The 21,380-nt window shown below is 40.0% G+C and overlaps 1 protein-coding gene and 1 non-coding gene across 3 annotated transcripts; both read right to left on the reverse strand.

Annotated features, from left to right (window-relative positions):
- Positions 1-734: 734 nt before the first annotated feature.
- LOC110948245 (ATPase family AAA domain containing 2) lies at positions 735-21,235 on the reverse strand. 2 transcript variants are annotated; one of them, XM_022189690.2, is made up of 30 exons: positions 20,784-21,235; positions 19,412-19,566; positions 18,976-19,031; positions 18,666-18,852; positions 17,814-17,907; positions 17,624-17,705; positions 16,972-17,142; positions 16,748-16,868; positions 16,180-16,194; positions 15,375-15,476; positions 14,522-14,630; positions 14,157-14,272; positions 13,570-13,744; positions 12,450-12,538; positions 12,176-12,335; positions 11,729-11,819; positions 10,998-11,175; positions 10,462-10,598; positions 8,460-8,592; positions 8,009-8,195; positions 7,385-7,570; positions 7,071-7,206; positions 6,135-6,331; positions 4,381-4,540; positions 4,147-4,272; positions 3,542-3,715; positions 2,732-3,448; positions 2,377-2,510; positions 2,099-2,227; positions 735-1,820 (listed from the first exon to the last, which is right to left on the reverse strand). In XM_022189690.2, the coding sequence occupies exons 1-30, from the start codon at positions 20,979-20,981 to the stop codon at positions 1,788-1,790; spliced, it is 4,548 nt and encodes a 1,515-aa protein (XP_022045382.2). In that variant the 5' UTR covers positions 20,982-21,235; the 3' UTR covers positions 735-1,787. The 2 variants fall into 2 exon arrangements, with proteins under 2 accessions (XP_022045382.2, XP_022045383.2); XM_022189691.2 differs by lacking the exon at positions 16,180-16,194.
- On the reverse strand, positions 7,726-7,860 carry LOC127536615 (small nucleolar RNA SNORA5). Its single transcript, XR_007945709.1, has one exon. It is a non-coding gene; the product is annotated as a small nucleolar RNA SNORA5 (small nucleolar RNA).
- Positions 21,236-21,380: the final 145 nt, after the last annotated feature.

The following is a 21,380-nucleotide window of genomic DNA, read 5'->3' on the forward strand; positions in this document are numbered from 1 at the left end:
TGTGTGAACTGAGCCGTAAACTGCTCGGTTCCACGGTCAGGCTGTCTGCCAAAATGTCCTTACATGACCCGACAGGGCAGCAAGAGAAGCTACTTAAGGACAACACTGACATTGCAGCGTTTCCTCAGGCTCTTCTAGTTACTTAAAACTTTTCCAGTTTGGATTTAAACATTCAACACTTCAAAACTCTTTTCATTTTTTGTTAAAGCTGCTTTGCGAACGCCTTATTGTGAATATATTAGCACAAATGCAGTTCGAGCCAGTGGTGGAGTCTGACAACTGACAGAGATCATCATTTAGATTGACGGGACGCAATGCCTTTTTTTTCTTTGTCTTGAACAGAAAATCTGTGTGTGTGTGTGTGTGTGTGTGTGTGTGTGTGTGTGTGTGTGTGTGTGTGTGTGTGTGTGTGTGTGTGTGTGTGTGTGTGTGTGTGTGTTTGTAGGTCACTTATTTTTATTACTTGTTCATGCAGTCAAGTCTACCATACAAAGAACACATTCACAGCACAATTAGCTTCTTTATGCGACCCTTCACTGATTAAAAGTCTTGAAATGGCTGGTAAAGTTATGGGTTTTTTTTAAAATTACTGATAATGTTAATACAATAATTAACAAAAGATGAATACACCCAAGACACAAGCTTCTTCTGGCTGCAGGTCTTGCATTGTCAAGTGGTTTGAACATCTTATTTTAATAGTCTGTGCAGAGTTTCAAAGAAATCTACACCTAGGCTTAAATCATTAACACTTTAATAAAAACATGTTCACATTTTGCTTACATATAAGCTGCATTTTATACCGTCTCAAATCTTTTTAGTGACAATAACATTTTTTATTGCTCCAAAATCAGTGTAAACATCTTGTGGTTTTCTCGTAACCACTTGCTTGAATGGAAAGTGGGTGTTGCACACAGCCATAGAGCAATGATTTTGCAAAAAAGTTCTACTGGAAAACTAGCAATTACCAGATTTAACTCCAATTCTACAAGTACATGCAGAGAATCAACAAATGCCTGAACTGAACTTGTTTTTGCCAAGGTGGAAATTACTAGTCAACAGCTTAAAAATATCAGTATGGCTGGAGGAAAACTTTCAGACGCATAAACATCTTTTTGTGAATAGTCAATCATAGATGAAGCGGCACTTTTCTATTAAACAGAAAAGATCTGCAGCTTTTCATCTATTTTTGTTGTGCCATCACAAAGTCTTAGGGTTAAAAGACAGATTTAAAAGAATGCTCACAAATTGTGAAGCAGACATGGAGACATTCATCCATTAAATGTGTGAAATTAGTGGAGAAATCCATTAATTCTAGCATCTCCGACTTTGCTGACACTTTTTCAACCAGTCTTGCTTTTACACAGTCAATGTTTTATTAGCACATGTTTTAACAAATTCAAGAAAATATAGTAGTGAGACAGGAATTTCAGTAAACAGGGCACTTTCTAATACAAATGTCACCAACACACTGTAGTGGACAAATGAATCCAGGCTTGCTAAAAGTGATGGCAAAGGCCTCCCTATCAAATTCTTCACAAACTTCAGTATTTCATACTCCTTCAGCTCTAGTCAGTCTGTAATCTTGACCTCATAAAAAGGCACGCTAACATTTAGAGGAAAGTCATTTAATTGAATAGAAGAAAAGACGTAATACAAAGTTGTAGCTAATGCACAAATATAGGTGGCCTGTAGATTTCTATGAAAATAGAACCGCTGTTTGTATATATACACAGTCCAGTCAGGAGATGAGAAAAATTACTAGAAATGGTCACATTCGTGTGGAAAAGTCAACAGAAGTCTTCAATCTCTTGTTCCAACTCCTAACAAAACAAAAAACACAGGAAAAAGGACGGTGAATTAGGAACAAATTATTGAGGCAAATGAAACAAAAACACTTAACACAGGAACTGTTCTACGTTAAAAGGGAGTATGAACATTATCAGGTTCATCTGTCTGCCGTCAGTGCTATTGTTGTCACATACATGGCTTACTGATAGGTGGTTATTAGTTATACCTGCACTCTTTGACAAGTCAAGAATATCTGCAGAAAAGCAGCCCTACAGTCTACTTTTGTTCTTCAGCACAGTCTGATACTCACCTGTATTAGCACAGCTTTGTTGTAGTCTCGTCTGTGTCTGTAGATGCTCTGGCAGAGCAGAGCGTAGAGTTTCTCCAGCTTGTAGACCTCATAACCGTCAGTCTTAGATACTACCCTCTCAAACAGCTCCTGATGAGGCGAGAAACAAAGCAAGGAGTGGAATCATATGCAAACGACATTGTAGACAAAGACGACTGACCAAAAAAAACACTGCAGTTTTTAGGACTTTCACATCACTGAAAACAAGTCAGCCCACAGACACACAGAGTATCCCACACCTTTAATTTGTCTCTGTCCACAACCAGAGGAGGAGTTTCCTGGTCCAGGATCTGCAGAGCTTTGTCCACATTGATCATCTGCTGCTGCAGCACAGCATTTTTTAGAGCCCGTGTCATTCGCCTCACGTTTCGGTCTGAGATAAAACACACACAGGCAAACGCAGTGTTTATACCACGCTAACAGATGACAGACTGCTGGTAGATTCACTGAGCCTACAAGCACTACACTAATCATTTTTTTAGCTAGAGTTTTGGAGGACATAAGGTCAGCATTTCTCTTTTTTCCACATTTTTAAACAAATGTCTGTCATTCTATCAAACAGTAGCTTTGAAAGTGAGGCTGTTAATATCCAACCTGTGCCTGTGTCATCCTCTCCCCTGGCAGCTGCAGATGCATCTGTGGTTGAGGTTTCTGCTGCTTCCACCTCCATTGGCTCAGTTGGGTTGTTCAGCCCTTCTTCCTCTACTGTAACTACCTGACTGTTTTCTTCCTGTCCCACAGAAAGACTCTCTTCAATCTGAGTTTCTGACAGATTGAGAAAGAGAGTTTCAACTGTTCTAGGTTGCTGGGTATATCGTTCTGTCTTGGTGGAGCCGTCTTTGTTAGTGTTCACAGAAATAGTCTCATGCTTCTTATTTTCACACTTGTTATTGTCCTCTACCTGCTGTGTGGCAGCATTGTCCATCTTTTCTTTTTCTTTCAGTGTCTGGTTTTCATTTTCCGGTTTCTTTTTATCACATAATACTACCACATTTTCAGCAGCTGCTTTCCTCTCCTCATCCTCCTTCTTCTCCTCCTGACTGTCTTGCTGCCTTACAGCATCCACAAAACTACCTTCCTGAGCTGCGGTAGGTCCTGACTCTGCATCAACCACCATCTGATCCGCCTCAGCTCCATCAGCCTCATCACGCTCTACTCCTCCTTTCTCAGCCTCATCCTCATCATCTCCATCTTCCTCATCCTCATCTGACCCTAACTGTGCATCATCTCTGGACACATGTGGAGAGGAGGACTTCTTCTTTGCAAGGTAGCCATTGGACCAGCGATTCTTTCGCCGTTTCTTCTTCTGGGCTGAAAGGGCAACATAAAATAGTGTTTTGTTGTAGTCCTTTAACTGGATTATATAAATTTTCATTTTTTTCAGTCGTCTACTCGACTTTTTACCTGTGTGTTTGGGTGTGGTAACAGTGGAAGAAGTTGCAGTGGGAGTAGCTGCAACCGTGTTTCCAACCGGCTCCCTTTGTGGCGTCGCATCTGTGATCTTTGCTTCAGCAGGAGATTTGGGCTGTTTTGGAAGGACGTGATAGTAGGAGGGAGCAAACCTGGCATTGGAGCAACCTGAGGTCATCAGTGAAAAGGAAGAAAGGATATACAGTGCATATATTAATCTCTGTGCCTTCATGAAATTGTTGTGACCTAAGGAAACATCACAGGTACAGAACTTTTTGACATTGACTAGATGAAGTTTGTGCAGTCTTGCTTTAAATCACAAAATGAACCATGCATAAAGTGAAAATATTAATAGATGTACAAGCTTTTAGTAATATCTATGAAAAGCTGAGCGCCTTAAATGAACTTAAGCAAAAACCTTGAGAAATTTCCAAAGCCACTAAATAACAGAAAGCAAAGCCTTGTAGACCCTTGGGTGACTAAAATGATCTGTACTGGTTAATATTCTGAAACTGAGCTAAACCAGACTGAGAGCGTGAAAGTTCATTTTTCCCGAGGCCACGACAATAATAATCACGAGACAAACACAGACCACTGACCTCCTCTTGTTGTGCGTGAAACTTTGATCTCCTCACAAATCGTCTCAAAATCTTCATCCAGTTCATCCCTGATAATAGCATGGACAGTGTCCTTCAATGCACATGCTCTGTGGCGGATCTGACGATCTAGGGGAAACATCCACACACACAGTGAATTAAACTAACCAGTCACAGTAAAAATGCATACTGTACATATTCTCTGTGCCCATAGTGTGTGTGTTGTTCACTGTGTACCTGAGGGGTCTCTGTCTGGGTTGTATTCGAGGGCATTCTGCCAGATGAGGTCCACATCCCCGAGAAACTCTTTGACTGTACCATACTGATGGAGGTCTATCTTAGAGAGCACCGTTGACAGGTCCATAGGCTTCTTGATCACCTCAGCGTAATCTGGAACCTGAAACATATGACAAATGTTGAGTACAACAACGTTGCTGGAGGGGATCAAACTTGACACTTGATTTTAGAGCACAAACTCTGTCGATATGAGCATCAGACGTGGAGTTTTCAGACTTTCAGTCATCGGTTATGATCAACTACAGGTGCATGGTGGTGCATTTATCTGCAAAGATCTGCTCTCTGCCTGTACTACCCTTTGTTGTTGTGTCTGGGATGTTTCTGAGCTGAAACCCACAGGCAGTGGCTGCGTAACTCCTCTGCTGTCAATGACAAGCCAGTTTACCACTCAATAGCAGAGTTTGACTATCTGGAATTAAAATTACAGATAATCAGCAGTAATATTTTTGACTAGTCAGAATTATGTTTTATTTCTTAAGAGTCATTCATCATGACATTTATAAGGCATTCAGACTAGTCAAAATGACAGGTACAGATATCTGCAGTACATTTTTGACCAGCCAAAATAATTGTAATGTCGAGCCTGATTTGTTGTACAGGTTGCTGCTCATGTGAGTCCCATTGGATGGTGGCTCAGCAAAGCGTTTAAACAGTGTTAGCGGAAGAAATGGCAGCTGCTGTGGTAGATGAGATTGTTGGAAAATGCCATGAAACAGAAAGAGCTTTTCAGCATGACGTTTTTGCAGAAAAGGAGCCTTGTTCATTAGAGACTCATGGTGTGAATTTACTACAGCTTGGTGGTAAAAGGGCTTGATGAATGCAGTTCCAGCACCACAGTCTGTCTGAGAGACAAGTTTGCTACAGCTTCTGATGAACTACAAGTATCTGCTACAACATTTTGCCTGGTCAAAACTCATTTCAAAGCTTTTGACAGACAGTCATTTTGACAGTCAGAATTTCAGGCTGAGACACCTATATTGTTATTCTGACTAGTTGAAACTTAAATTAAGATATCTTCAACAGAAAATGAAAAATGTAGGTTTGCTGAATTGACTTTGAATTGAATAAAAGATATTTTCAATCTGAATTATGAATGGTTACAATTAAAATATATCTTACTCTTGAATTGCCATATTTCCAGAGGAATTGTATCCTACATCTTTATTCAGAAAATGGTTTGTAAAAGTGGATCAGAAGAATGTAATTGTTTTAATCGGAAATGTTCTTTTTGACTAAGATGAATTCAGTGCTGGAAATCTGCAATACATATATACTTTTATGTCACTGAGGTATAAAGAGTGGTAGGTGTGTGTGCGTTTTCTGATGGCAGGACTGAGCTACACACACACCAATATGTATTTGCACAAAATTCAGCAATGTGGCCCCTTCCCAAAGACTTGTTTGTAGGAGTGGCTGTGTATATTTTTGTAACTGTTCTGGAATAATGTTAAATACTAACTGAAAACTTAAGCATGCTATACCTTCAATGTCACTATCTGTAGGTAAATGTAACTACTCTGCCCCCTAGTGTTTGTATCAAAAATGACTGTAGTAGTTCACATCTCTGACCATCATAATCATCACTCCACTTACTTGAGATGTAAAGAAAAGGCATTAGAACATCTAAAAATGTCTGTCTGATGGGAAACAAGTAAGGCAGGTTCAAGGAGAATAGAAGAAAACCGAGCAGCTACCTCCTCTAAATCCACAGGCTTTGTAAAAGCTTTGAACCGTTTATCTTGGGAAAGGCGGTTGGTGACATCACGCAAAAAGAGGCGAAGCTCCCTGAGGGTGCCTTCCTCCTGTTCCTCCAATCGCTGGGTTTCCTCTTTGGTCAGTTGACGTGGAGGAGGTGGAGGGGCAACTGGAAGCACCTCTAATGCATGGAGCACTAAGGAAAGTGAGGGGTGGTCAGATTTATACTATGTCACAGGGAAATACATTGCTGTCTTGCTCTGCATACATCATGTTAACATCCACTTGTATCCTTCATCTACTATATTAGACCAGCCCATTTTGACACGTCAGATTGATCCATCTATTCTGATTTATCTACTGTGCTAGTGGTTGTTCTCTCGCACTTTTTGTGTAAGATTTTCTGTAATACCTTTGTTCACAACATTAAGGAAACAAGACCTTCTGTGTGCAGCATCTTCTCTTCTCCATATTTATTCTCTAAGATAGTCCATCTGACGTGTACTGTAGCCTGCTGTGTTCAAACTGGAAGTAAATACTAGCATCTTGTCATCCATCCACCAAGTTTACAGAACATTTTTCAGGCTTTCTGCACAGTCAAATTAATCATACTAATTGCTTTACTGCAATTAGCTAATACGTGAAGCCTCATCTCTACTAGCTGTGCTGCCACACGTGTGCTAGTGTAAAGAAAACATTACATACTCTCACATAAATTACATTACACTTTTCTTTGATGCAGTTCAACAATTACTGTTTTTTGTTATTAAAAAGGGAATTTTTATGAGCATTACAACACAGAAATTTGCTTTTACCACAAATAGAACTATGAACCCTGCAAAACACAATGTTCACCTGGAATTTAAGAGGAACCAAAGCACCACAAAACCAACTTGGATCTGGTACTTTGTTGCCCAAAGTCGTCTATTACTTACCAGCTTTCTTTCTAGAGGGTGGGGCCTTAGCAGCCTGGTTGAGGATTAGATCCTCAAAGAAGGCTCTTCTTTCTTGGCTGGTGGGGACCTGGACATGGAAGACCTCTCCATACTCGATACGAAACAACTCCTTCACCTGCGATGAGGAAGATGGGAGGCAGATAAAGTCATTACTGTAAATGAATGCAGGTATGTGACCAAGAATCCTTTAATGTTCAAAAAAATCTAATGCATTGACATGTGAGTTGCATTAGCCAATGCTGACACAATAACTGTAAATGCTGTACACTTGTACATCGCTCTTCTTTCCATACCTCCATACTGAGTTGGTCATAATGGAGGTTGCAGGTAGCCAGCAGCAGTATAGGAGAGAAGGCAGGGATGGAGCTCAGCAGGCTCAGGAAGGTAGCTCTTAAGGCAGGACCCACAGTTTCCCACCACTGTCCAATGTGAGGGATGTAAAGGATACTGGGAGATGTCCGCTTGGCTTCAACAAAAATCTGCACGACATACGACACAGGAACACTAATTTACAGTGCAAGTAATTACACTGGTTGGATTTAAATCATAGTACTTTAACAGAACTTAAACTGGCTAAAAGACGAAAAAAATGAATATAGATTTAGAGAACAATGGTTTTTTTGGTCGATGAAAAATATGTCTGTAGCACATATTTATCCCCACTGCCCATGATAAAAGGAGGCGGGGCCCATGAACTACAGTTTCTGTGGCAGCCATTTTGGCCAGTGAGGTCCACTGAAGAGAACACACTGAATTTGACAAGGCTGCAACAGCAGAGATCACCTTTATACCTACAGGAGCTGGATTTCAAAGACATTCTAGAGTCAATCTGAATACAACATCAGATGAATTTGTTCCTAAATATTTACACTGTCTTCATTTACCAGTGATATATTTTTTCACTGGATTGCCTTTACCTGAGCACAGGTCTCTTCTGGAGCAGTTGCACTGGCTCCAAACAGCACGGCCATGTCCAGTGTGTATACAGTGAATTTCTCGAGGGCATGAAGAACGGCAGGAGCCAGGTGGGAGCTCTGACCTGAGCCTGGTCTGCCCTCCAGCAGCAGTCTGGGACGGTAGGATGTCGGCTGGCTTAACACAGTCCTGTACAGTAAAGATGACAGAGAGACTGAGTTGGGTGAGGTGATGATGAGGTTTCAGAGAATTCATCAATTGGCCTGCATGATCTTCAGTAAGATCCAGGTCACTGACTACAGATCCCTCACAATGTAAAGCAAAGAACCCAAAGTGTAGACTCCAAACACACAGTTTTTCCCATACCAAGACCCTTATTTAAAATTAGTTTGAAACTATACTTTTAACAAATAAATACCCTCATATCATTGTCTCAAACAATGAGTGACCTACCTGTTGAGGTTAAGGAGACCATTAGCAGCAGATGTTTTAAGTTGGGAGTGAGAAGTCTGTTTGCTGGAGGAAATCTCTGAGTCTTCTTCGTCACTGAACATCAGTTCATCCTCGGATACACCACCAGGGAGATCTGGAAACAAACACATACACACGTGGACAAAATTGTTGGTACCCCTCAGTTAAAGAAGGAAAAACCCACAATTCTCACTGAAATCACTTGAAACTCACAAAAGTAACAATAAATAAAAATTTATTGAAAATTAAATAATCAAAATCAGCCATCACTTTTGAATTGTTGATTAACATAATTATTAAAAAAACAAACTAATGAAATAGGGCTGGACAAAAAAGATGGTACCCATAACTTAATATTTTGTTGCACAACCTTTTGAGGCAATCACTGCAATTAAACGATTTCTGTATTTGTCAATGAGCGTTCTGCAGCTGTCAACAGGTATTTTGGCCCACTCCTCATGAGCAAACAGCTCCAGTTGTCTCAGGTTTGATGGGTGTCTTCTCCAAATGGCATGTTTCAGCTCCTTCCACATATGTTCAATGGGATTCAGATCTGGGCTCATAGAAGGCCACTTTAGAATAGTCCAACGCTTTTCTCTCAGCCATTCTTGGGTGTTTTTGGCTGTGTGTTTTGGATCGTTGTCCTGTTGGAAGACCCATGACCTGCGACTGAGACCAAGCTTTCTGACACTAGGCAGCACATTTCTCTCCAGAATGCCTTGATAGTCTTCAGATTTCATCGTACCTTGCACACTTTCAAGACACCCTGTGCCAGATGCAGCAAAGCAGCCCCAAAACATTACTGAGCCTCCTCCCTGTTTCACCGTAGGGACAGTGTTCTTTTCTTCGTATGCTTGGTTTTTGAGTCTATGAACATAGAGTTGATGTGCCTTACCAAAAAGCTCCAGTTTGGTCTCATCTGTCCAAAGGACATTCTCCCAGAAGCTTTGTGGCTTGTCAACATGCATTTTTTGCAAATTCCAGTCTGGCTTTTTTATGAGTTTTTTTCAGCAGTGGTGTCCTCCTTGGTCGTCTCCCACGAAGTCCACTTTGGCTCAAACAACGACGAATGGTGCGATCTGACACTGATGTACCTTGGCCTTGGAGTTCACCTTTAATTTCTTTGGAGGTTGCTCTGGGCTCTTTGGATACAATTCCAACGATCAGTCTCTTCAATTTGTCATCAATTTTCCTCTTGCGGCCACGTCCAGGGAGGTTGGCTACTGTCCCGTGGGTCTTGAACTTCTGAATAATATGAGCCACTGTTGTCACAGGAACTTCAAGCTGTTTAGAGATGGTCTTATAGCCTTTACCTTTAAGATGTTTGTCTATAATTTTTTTTTCGGATGTCCTGGGACAATTCTCTCCTTCGCTTTCTGTTGTCCATGTTCAGTGTGGTACACACCTTTTCACCAAACAGCAGGGTGACTACTTGTCTCCCTTTAAATAGGCAGACTGACTGATTATGAGTTTGGAAACACCTGTGATGTCAATTAAATGACACACCTGAGTTAATCATGTCACTCTGGTCAAATAGTTTTCAATCTTTTATAGAGGTACCATCATTTTTGTCCAGGCCTGTTTCATTAGTTTGTTTTTTTTAAATAATTATGTTAATCAACAATTCAAAAGTAATGGCTGTTTTTGATTATTTAATTTTCAATAAATTTTTATTTATTGTTACTTTTGTGAGTTTCAAGTGATTTCAGTGAGAATTGTGGGTTTTTCCTTCTTTAACTGAGGGGTACCAACAATTTTGTCCACGTGTGTAGGACAGCGGTTACAACTCAGGCCCCACTGATGCCTCATAAAATTTGAAAAATTAATAATCAATCTAGTGTTGTCTTCTGTAATTAGTTACAAACACAGGGGAAATAAGTTTGGTATATTCGACAAGAGGATGCGTGATGATGGAGAACAGAGGAGGCCCAAAATAAATGAATGTAAAAACAAAGCAAGATACAAAGATGAAGCAGGACGGCACCTTGTTCTCTCCTCCTCTTTAAGCCCTGCTCAGCATGTGGGAACACTCTGCTGACTGTGTGGAGGATGTTCTGCAACGCAGCACTCAGCAGAGGGCGGATGGCAGGTATCAGGGCTTTGGCTGGAGACACTACTGCCCTAAAAACACAATAAAATCACAGTCAGCACCATATTTATTTAACAATAAGCAGGAACCAGGCTTGGAGGCTGTCAGAGCAAAGTTTAGACTAATCAGTTTAAAACAAGAGACATTACAAACATTTAAAATACAAATGAAGAGTTAATTTGCAAAAGCACATAACTCAATTTTAGAAATGTTCAGAAAACTTATTTTTTTATTGTTTTCTTGAGATAAAAATAATAACAATAGTAATTTATTTTTTCTCTATTTTGTCATATATTTTTCTACTGGATCAAATCCACTCAACTTCAGTTTGATTGATATTATCTGAAGTAAACAATAATAGAAAAAGCTTTCTGAAAATTTATCAAAACGGAGTTATCTGTTTTTGCAAATAAACTCTTCAAATGCATTACCTCTGGGCAGCTGGCACCATCTTGGACATGGCGCACAAAAAGTCTTTGTTAGTGATGGAAATGGAATTGACATCCAGCACAAGCTTCTGTGATGAAGAGTAGATCTGTGGGTAGCGACGCCGCAGCGCACACAGGGCCGCCTCTGAACACACCGCCTTGATGTCTGCTCCACAATAACCTTTAAAACAAAGAACCTGTCGTTAATGCCCACTGAAACAATTAATAAATGTTAACCTGTACTTCCTTCACATGGCACTTTCTGTGAAGAGACGCACATATTCCAGTGTCTATGCTGAAAGGATATACTGTGCAGCCCTAACCCAAAGTGTAAAAACATCATGTGGTTCCTGCAGAAATTCATGGATGGAGTTTGTTCACAAACTTGGTTTTAAGTCACTGGAAGACTTCTATTCTCTCTCCAGGGAAATGGTGAGTTTAAATATAAAATATTCAGGTAAAGTCACACGATAAATAATACTGTAAGGTCATAATTATAACATTTAAACTTATTAGGGTAATTCATAACATAACTTATGTGCTACATAAAAACCAGTGACATAACTTTACTTGATATAGAAAAGTCTGCATTTAATTTTTATACTCATTTATACACTATGGACAAGTGAACTGTAACTTCATGCAGTATTGGAATAGTTGTTTTATCATTAAAAGTCAGTATATTTCACAAGCTGTTGTTGAAGAGTATTTTAGCATCACTGAATATGACATACCAACACATTTATCTGCCAGTTCCTCCAGAAAAGCGTCTGAAGGTGGAGGAGTCCATTGTCTGGTGTGGATCTTCAGAATGTCCTTTCTTGCCTGCCATAAAAAGTAAATCACAGAATTTCAGGTTCAGTTGTTGCTCGTTTTATACAACCACATGATGATGCTTACCTTCAAACATTCAACAATACAAGCATCCACTACAATGGCAGTATAACCAGTCCCATTATGGAAGAACATGTCACTTGACACTACAAATAAATTAGTGCATTTTGAAAATGCTATGTTTACATCTCAAGAAGTTGCTATGCATACAGGAAACTGAAAAAATTACTAACTACATGTAAATGACATTACATTATACAGATTGACTAGTTTTCAACATGTACTATAATCTGACTGCAAGTCAATTTTCTCTTTAATGATTCCTGGTAAGCATTTATATTTCTCACCTCTCTGTCTGGCAGGCCAAAGAGGAACTCTCTGTCGAAGCGTCCTGGTCTTCTGAGCGCTGGATCGATGGAGTCCAGTCTGTTTGTAGCTCCAATCACAACAACTTCTCCTCTACTGTCTAATCCATCCATCAGAGCCAGGAGGGTTGACACAATGGAACTTCAAAGACAAAAAAGATTACCATCCCCTCGTAACAAAGAAGACATGCACTGATTTCAAACTCCAGCATTAATCACCAGACATGTGCGATAGAAAGTTTAGAGTGAGACTCACCTGTGGATCTGATCCTGACGGCTGGACCTGACTGGAGCCAAACCATCAATCTCATCAAAGAAGATGATGGACGGACGCATCTGATACGCCTAGAAACAATTCCAGAAGAATTTTTTTAAATCACTTATAGATTGCAATAATCTCACATCTGATAGTTACAATGAACAGACTTAGTTCTTTCTAGGGCTGGCCCGAATAGTGGTTTCTGGCCTCCGAATATTCGGGCCCTATTAAAGATTCGGATATTCGGGATGTTCTGTATGATACATAGGTTGAGTGTTGCAGTCTCCACAGTACAACCATTCTGGTCACGCATACAACCAAACATTGTGTTGGTTGCACCAGTGCAAATCTGTCTGTGTGTATCTTATGCAGTAGATGTTGATCCCTTTTTGTGCCGCTTGGCTAAAGATTACATTACAATGCCATATTTCACTCTTTTTCATCAAACACCTGTTCGAGCTGTGTACACTGAGGTAACTAAGTGGAAACTAAAGACTGTTTTGCGTTTAGCCTCCTAGCTAGCATGTAGGGCAACCAGCAAATTGTAGCATCTACTAATGTATGTGACAACAGCAGTAAACTGTAGACTGCAGGAAAAGCAAGTATGGGAATCGTGCTTATGCTTTAGAAGCTTCAATACTTCGAACTGAAATATTAAAAACACGCAATGTCTCCAAGAAACTCTTTGCATGGACGGCAGCATTTCAGTGTCAGCCATCAGCAAATCAAAGCAGTCAGAAATGTTATATTTAGTACTGCTTTTAACACCGATAAGGAGGAGTATCTTTTAAGTCCCAAATCATCCATATCACAGACAACAGGTACAATGTAGAAAACAATTACTTAGACTTGTTTCTGTTTTTTAATCATTTACATAATATTTTTTTTAAATCACCAATGTGCGTGGCAACTGACTGAAAGGTGATGCTTAAAATGTATTATTAGTATAAAAAATGTGGGTACACTCAAATGAAAAAGTGCAATCACTGTAAAAATTTGTCTAAAAGCCTGGAGTTTATGTTTTTAAAAATCTGTTACACTAGCAACTAAAAAAAAAAAAAAAAAGACATCTCCATCTGAAAAAAGGGGCTGTATGGTGGTGCAGAGTTTAGTTTACCTGGTCAAACAGCAGTCGTAACTGCCTCTCAGATTCTCCCACCCATTTACTGAGGCAGTCAGCTCCTTTCCTCATAAAGAATGACACCTTTCTTTCCCCCTGACTGCACTCATTGGCCAGTGCTCTGGCTACGAGGGTTTTCCCGGTGCCTGGGGGACCGTAAAATAGGCAGCCCCTGAAGACAAGACAAAACCAGGAAAATGCCTTAGAAGGAGGTAAGACTGAGAAGAGATGGAACAAGCAGAGAAAAATAGGAAAGTGCAGGAGGCAAAGAGTGACATAAAAGCACGCAAGAGAGAAGCCGTTAAATAAAGGAAAAAATAAAACATTCACTGTAAAATAGAAAGTTAGAGGAAAAAAATGCCAGATATATAAATATATAATGGATTTATGCTAATTCTCACTATATGTGCATAAAACAAGCTGGGGCAGGACAATGCAAAAATTAGAATTGGAAAAAATAAAATTGGATAAAACAGGCCATGTTCATGAATCCATACTTCCTAAACCCGTAATTAAAATATAAATGCATAGATTTAAAAATCGTGCCCAACAATGCCTCATGTTCACAAACACACATTTTTTACCTGGGTGGTTGGATCCTGAACCTCTCAAAGACCTCTGGATAAAGGAGAGGAAACACCACCATCTCCTTCAGTGCTGAGATGTGTCTGTTCAAACCTCCAATGCTGTCAAATCGCACCTGAATCAGGTGCACAACAGGATATTAGGATTCCTCTCATTTCTCCTTGATAAGTACATTTCCTATTACAATACTTGTGTGTCATGTTTTATTAAGAGTGGAGGACAACCTCATATGAAGGTCTATACAGTCATGGATACCACGCTGTTTTTAAACAGGATGGTATACATTACTGTACAGATCAGAATTTGAATAGACTACTCTGGGGATTATCTTGCATCTATCTGCCCATCCATTGATGTAGCTTACTGTCTTGTCTATGTGCATGGGATCCACATCAGCGAGACTGGCTCCAATCTTCATCCTGTCCTTGTGGATTCCCAGTAGATCTTCTTTTACAAGATTCATTGGCAGACATCTGCAGCAAAAATGTGGAAAACATAAAAATCACTTTCAGTCAGTAATCACTGACTCATTGGTCCCACTCTGTCTGTAAATACTGCCACAGAAATTCATCATTACATAACAGGATGAGGAGTTTGACATAATGCAACATATTTTAACAATATCTGAGAAGAAAAAAAACACATGCACTTCCCCTTAAAGCAGATTATATGTTGTTTTCATTGTATGAATGTTTTGTTGTGTTTTTCAGAAAAGGTTTGGATGCTGTTGGTGAATTTATGAACATGTGTGGAACCAGAGCAAGAACAGTCAGCAAACTGGTTGCACTTTACAGGTAAATCATCATTAAGCCCTCTTGTGTATTCGTAAGTTGTTGCTGACACAACACCAAGGAAATCAGATTTTTATCTGAAGTTTACACTTGCATGCAATTCTGTTTAATTGTTGTGGTTTCAGAGCCTAGTTTTAAGTAGTTTTTCTCTCATCTTCTTAACACAATTCTCTGCAATCTCATGAGTATAACGTTTCCATCTGTGAGCTCACAAGAGTAATTAACACATTTTTTTTAAAGATAAATTCACAAACTTTATGCTTCTTGTTGTTCATCATTTTTTTTTGCAGGAATTAGGATAAACTAATGAACTGCAGACTGTAAACTTGCTCTGTGTATGTTTGCATATGCAACAATGCACCGAAGACAAACCGCTGCCGTCTACCTGCACTTTTGCAGTGTGACGACTGCTGCTGATGCTCTCACCTGTTGACTGACATGCTCCTGTTCTTGCTCCTCCTTCTCTGGAATTTTTCATCGTCTGAGGAGGAGGACGTAGAGTCACTGCTGTGGATGGCATGCCTTCTTCTGTAAGGTCAAAAGATGCAAAACATCTTTATTTTAAACAGATTGGACGACATGTCTACCTTTTCTGCAATACAGGAATGAATGCACAAATTGACACACAACATTCACACCGTGATAAGTATCACAGTTTTTCATATACAGAAACACTGACTGCTGATAAAACAGTAATAACGCATACATTTAGAAGAAAAGACAATATTTGATTTGCATCATGTGCAACAAACACATGATGAGCTGATTCATCAGGCCACTTTGAATGACGCCGACACCTTGCACAACATCTGAGTAACACACCACCTGAACAACACACAAGAAATACTTGACTTACAAAAGTCAAATTAAAGGCTTTGTGTGATACATCAACTGTGCAATATTGAGTTTGAGAAATTATGGAAGCTCCTGATTGGATGCAAAGAAAATACACCAAATTCTCACAAAAAAAGTCAATTTTACTACTAATTGGAGAATATATAAATCAATTCCAAACTTGATTAAAACAAGGTTAAACAATGCAGAAAAAAAATAAAATCTGAATGAAGTTTGGCGCATTATATCAGTACTTACTGTAGTATAAACAACCAAATGTGCAACTCAAATCTGCCACCTACCAACGAGCACAGTGCTAGCAAAGACAGAAAGCACCCCAAAGACAAACTACAGACCTACTATAAACATCGACAATAACAAGTAATGAAGGTCTTACCTCTCAGAACTACTCCTGAGGGTGGGAGGAAGACAATCAGAAAAAAAAGAGGAAAAAGAGCAATTTTGGGATGGATTGAACATGCATTGAAAGAGACAATGCCATGACCCACAAATGCAAGTGTCAAAGAAATCTTTAGGAGGAATTTCAAGTGAAGTTTTGTCCAAACTCCTTTCTGTGAACTGACTGAATGAATGTGTGAGCTATGAGTAAGTAACACTCTGTAACGGCTGTTTATCTGACGGGGAAGTGACCAGTTAAAATTTTCTATCTTACAAACATTAACCTGTGTGAGTAAGTAGACAATGCATCTGTTGCAGTGTTATCACTAAAAGGCATCTTGATTGCTTCAGTAGTAAAGTAACTTTTGCAATTTGCACAAGTTTAACCGTGGCAGTGACTCTGCTCCACATAGCGTGTTAGTCAGAACATTTATGCTGACTCATTTACTTATAGTAAATTGGAAAACTACTCCTTAAGTGCTGCCGAGAAACAGAATCTCTAAATAACAATGTGTGTTGTTTCTGAAGATCAGATTAAAGTGTGGGGGCTGAGCTGCCGTACTAACCTGCTGGTTCTCCTCCTGTTGTAGGGGCTCCTGGGCGCTGTGGAGCTGAATCTGAACCTGCGTCTGGTAGGAGATGAGTGGCCCTTGAAGTACATGCTGCGCTTCCTGGGCTCTCTGGGTTCTGATGGAAAATCAATAAACCTCCTCAAACAATGTTGATACCAAAGTACAAAGTTCAGAGTTTGATCAGTGAATTGATTGATAGCTCTGACAGAGGCTCTGACCGTCTTGCGGTGCCTGGTAGCGAACCACCGTCTTTCGCTGTCTGAAGTCATAGCGCCGCTGGTTTTCCTCTTCCTCGTCTTCGGCATCCTCATCTTCGTCATCTTCTTCCTCCTCGTCATCTTCACCATCTTCTTCCTCCTCTTCATCATCATTATCATCTTCATCCTCTCCTGTGAATTACCCAAATGAAGTAAAAAGAGATAAAATATGAACCAGAATCCTGATACCGGTGAAGAGTTCAACTGATATTTTAACTTGACATCTGAGGATACAAATACAAAAATCTCCGACTTACTAATAAAGTGCTTATCAAGTGCTTGCCTAGTGGTTCTATGATACACAAAGCATTTTGTAAAAGACGTGCTGGAGAGCAGATGACTAAAATCAATTCTGCTAAATGACTAAAAATGTTTGAAATGTTGTCAGTCATTTTCTTAAAACAAAATGTCAACATATCTATTTTTTGAAGTTTAAAAGAATGCCATTACAGCTTAAGGTGAAGTAATATGATTGTGCATGCAGGTATTTTTCCTGGCTGTAGAATACTTGGTAGTAACATAATGCCTTCAGCATCTAAAACTCCGCAAAAATGGAGACAAGTTGGCTTTATACAGTTTTCTTCAGTTATTTCTATAGCTCAAAGCTTCTCACCTTGGTTCTCCTCTTCAGTTTCTTTGCTCTCCACATCTGTCCTCAGAGACCTTCTCATTCTGACACTGGCGTACACGCCCAGCTGCTCAGAGGAAACAGTTGATTAACTGACCGATTCAGAGCTTGTTAAACATTATCAAACTGCAAAATCGTCCACATAAACACTGTGATTTCCTGCATGGGTTATTACCTCTTCTTTAGCGTCTCGATCCCTGTCTCTGCTCCTCAGTCTGCGTCTCATCTTCTGCATGTCGTCCATCTTTTGGAGAACAGCTTCGGCAGTGCTGAGGGACAGTCACAGGGAGAACTTATCAGATTTTCATTAAAGTTTAGCCTTAGACTAATTACTCTTTAGATTAACATCCATGCCCACAGTCAATTGAATATGTCAGTCTATTTGTTCAATAATACCTGAGATGACCATAGACTGTATATATAATGGACGTGGCATCTGGCTCCAGAATTGAAGCAAACCCAGAAGTGTCAAAAACTTGCAATATCACACCGTCTGCTAGGGCTGGCTCCAAAAAGCTTTTGCTCCATAGACCCCAATTCATTTTTGGAAAAAATAAAATTTGATAGACTGATGTTCTACAGCTCAAGATTTTTTCCCCGTTAGTTTTCATGGTCAAAATGAGAGATCAGGTGGCCGATCTTAAAATAAATCAATACTGAATTTTAAATAAATCGTTAAAGTTGGCGGAGCCAGGGGGCGTGGCTATACTTGATAGACAGCAACAGAAGCCTCTGCGGCAAAACGTGGGCGGGATAAGAGAGTTCTCAGCCTATCCTGCCCCTAGTTGCTCTCCGGTCCAGTCTGTTTTGATGACGCTTTTTACGTCACTGGCTCCAAAAAATCCAAAACGGCGACCAGGAAGTAGCAAAATCCGGGCTTCATTTTCTCGCCGTTGAAACCAACGGGTGACGTCACGGTTAGTTTACGCCTGGAGATGACCGATGTTTTTTTTTTAAAATAATTTTTCTTTACTGAAGCAGCAGTGGAAGGAGCAAAAGAAAGTGGAGTCACTGTTTCTGGACTCACTTGGTGATGAGGCGATCATAGAGCACAGACTGTTTACGGGAATCCAGTTTGTATCTGGTGATTCGGGAGCTACGTCGCACTGAGCGATCTTCCTCTTCCTCCTCCTCCTCTTCTTCCACTTGTCGACTCTGCAGGTTAAACCGACTTCTCTTGGGAGTAGATGAGCCTTCCACTTCATCTGGAACATCTGGGACGCCAACAGAAACTTGTATTTGTTACTCCGTTTGTAGAACTGAACCACTCTAAAAATTTTAAATAATTACTTAAGAGCTTCTCTATGTTTGTGAAACGTATCTGTAATGTACTGCACCTGCTTGCTGCTTGCCACTGGATGCTTTGCCTTCTCTCTGCAGTCTGGAGGATTTCCTGAAGACAGAAAAGACATAAAAGGAAAATGAAAAGTTAATCGAGTGACCTTATTATACATTTAGAATATAAAAATGCGCACAAGTTATCACATATTTTGCAACAGACATCCAAATCCATTGCAGGGTTTACGTTGATTTTGGATGTTTTTACCCAAAATATAGGTAAAAGACATAATGCTACCAATATAGGTATACATCAAAAAACATGTCATAAAAAACTTTGAAAGACCTTTAGCATGTACAAAAAATATTTTGCATACAACTGGTGAGCTTGGAGAGAAAACTAATTAGAGATGGCCTTGACAGAATTTTGCAGAGACATGCCAGCTAAACAACACCACTCACAAATGGTTATCAATGTGAATGAACCTTCATTACCTGGTGCAGCAGCCTCCAACCTTGTCTTCATCCACAGGCGAGCTTGTCTTTGGGTCCATCTCAGCAAAAGAGACTTCAAGATTAACTCTCTGTCTTCTGGTCCTCAGAGAGTGATGGAGACCAGTTCCCTCCTCCTGCTTCATATCCACATGTCCCTGACACAGTCACAAAGAGTTTATAGTTCACAGCACACAGAGCAGGAATTAAAGTTATCTTGGGCTTGGAGCTAATAGATCTGTGCAAAAACTGGAGTGTACAGGACACACATACCATATCCAGTTAGTGTCCAGTTACTGCAATAATTACTGAGATATCCACATGTATCATTATCAGTAACTTCACATATGTCAGATGCATGCCCTAATGCGTACTGTCTTGGATTTTGCATTTTATTTTACAATAAAATTCCAAATATAAAATATTCTATGCCATACACACCTCAAATAGGGGTCAGGAATGAATCATTTAAGATATATATCCAAAAATTCACTTTAATGCAAATACAACACTGATGGGTTCCAGCAACTGTCCTCCAACAGTCTTGATTCCCACTGAAGTAAATAAGACAATAACTCTGTGGTCCTTGGTGTCTGTAATCATATTTGTCTCATAAGAGCTGCTGCTGACCTCTGTTCCTGCAGTTACTCTTTTGAAATTCTTGTTATTTATCCGAGATGTGGTGTTGTTCCTGCTTCAGGTATGAGTTCACACATTAATCTCAGATTATATTTTAACAACTAGTTTATGATCAAGTTAACTGAACATCAGAGTTTTTCAGGTATGTATGAGACAAGACATGTTTCTAACTGTTGTCAGTGTTAATCCCAATGAAAGCTGCAGTCATCTTTGACACAAAATTATGCTTCACTGGAAAAATGTGTTTGTCAAACACAAATTTAGTAATGTGTTGGTCTGGGATGAAGGATACTAAATAATGGAGCTCTTAAGAGACTTATTGAATGAAGAGAGCCTCTTTAACGGAATACATCATCTGTAAACACCTTGTTTACACAGGTAAATTTTGACACCTGACACGTCTACCTAACAACCATAGTATATTAATATGAACATAATACTTAACAAAAATACATTAGGATCATTTATAGTTATTTTGAAAGTGACGATTATAAAGGCTAATAAACAGAAAACCAATAAATGTGTAACAGCTATGTCAGTATCAGTAAAACATCATGGGAGACTGCTGGGGCACATTCAGATCATGTCAGCAGCTCACAAGCTGATAAAGTCAGTCTGCTAGTTAGCTTAGCAAGCTAGCAAAACTAGCATAGCAAAGTTGCGTTCACAGACAACTTATCCACCAAACAAACGCTCATTTTGTTATCAAACCAGCTGTCTGGACGTGTGATCTCACATTCGCCGTGTTGTTTTCGGGGCTGCTGAAGCTGTCATCCACGGGTCGGGAGGAGCGGGTCAGCCGGGCGGACTTTCTCTGCGATGCGGGAAGCAGCGACAGAAACTCGGAGCTCGTATCCAACTCCATCGACCTCCTTTTCGGAGTAGTTGCTCCAGGCTCGGCTCCGACGCTGCCGCTGCTGCGTAGTATCACCATCTTGGCTCTTAAACGAGCTTATACTAGCATGAACGACGGACAGTCAGCCGATATTCCACCTAAAAAAAACGCTTGCTATTTACCGTACCGCCAGCATAACACGGATAAGGGTAAATATCCACCAGCTGACACACGCGAGCTCCTCACTAAACCCTTGATTTCTGGCGCCATAAACGTCATCGGAGGTTATGAGGTAAGAAGCTACGAGCTGCCGCTGGGAAAAATAGATCCTCTGGGAAACCTGCAGCCGAAGTCAAATCGTCAAAGTAGTTTTATTTTCATCATATCGGCAGCAGAGCGACTTTTAATGGAGACCGTTTGTATCGCTGCTGCGCCAGTTGCAGTATTTGTTAAGACATATACCAGCGGAGGAATACATACATATTTTGAAACGGTGTC

This window comes from Acanthochromis polyacanthus, chromosome 12 (genome assembly GCF_021347895.1).
Source record: "Acanthochromis polyacanthus isolate Apoly-LR-REF ecotype Palm Island chromosome 12, KAUST_Apoly_ChrSc, whole genome shotgun sequence".
In the NCBI taxonomy this organism is placed as follows: Eukaryota; Metazoa; Chordata; class Actinopteri; family Pomacentridae; genus Acanthochromis; species Acanthochromis polyacanthus.

Excerpts from the sequence above, each read along its gene's own strand:
- LOC110948245 (XM_022189690.2), bottom strand. The coding sequence starts at position 20,981 with ATGGTGATACTACGCAGCAGCGGCAGCGTCGGAGCCGAGCCTGGAGCA. Across the intron at positions 12,539-13,569 it reads TACGACTGCTGTTTGACCAG|GCGTATCAGATGCGTCCGTC; the intron begins GTAAACTAAACT and ends AATTGTTTCTAG. Across the intron at positions 2,228-2,376 it reads TGGACAGAGACAAATTAAAG|GAGCTGTTTGAGAGGGTAGT; the intron begins GTGTGGGATACT and ends TCGCCTCATCAG.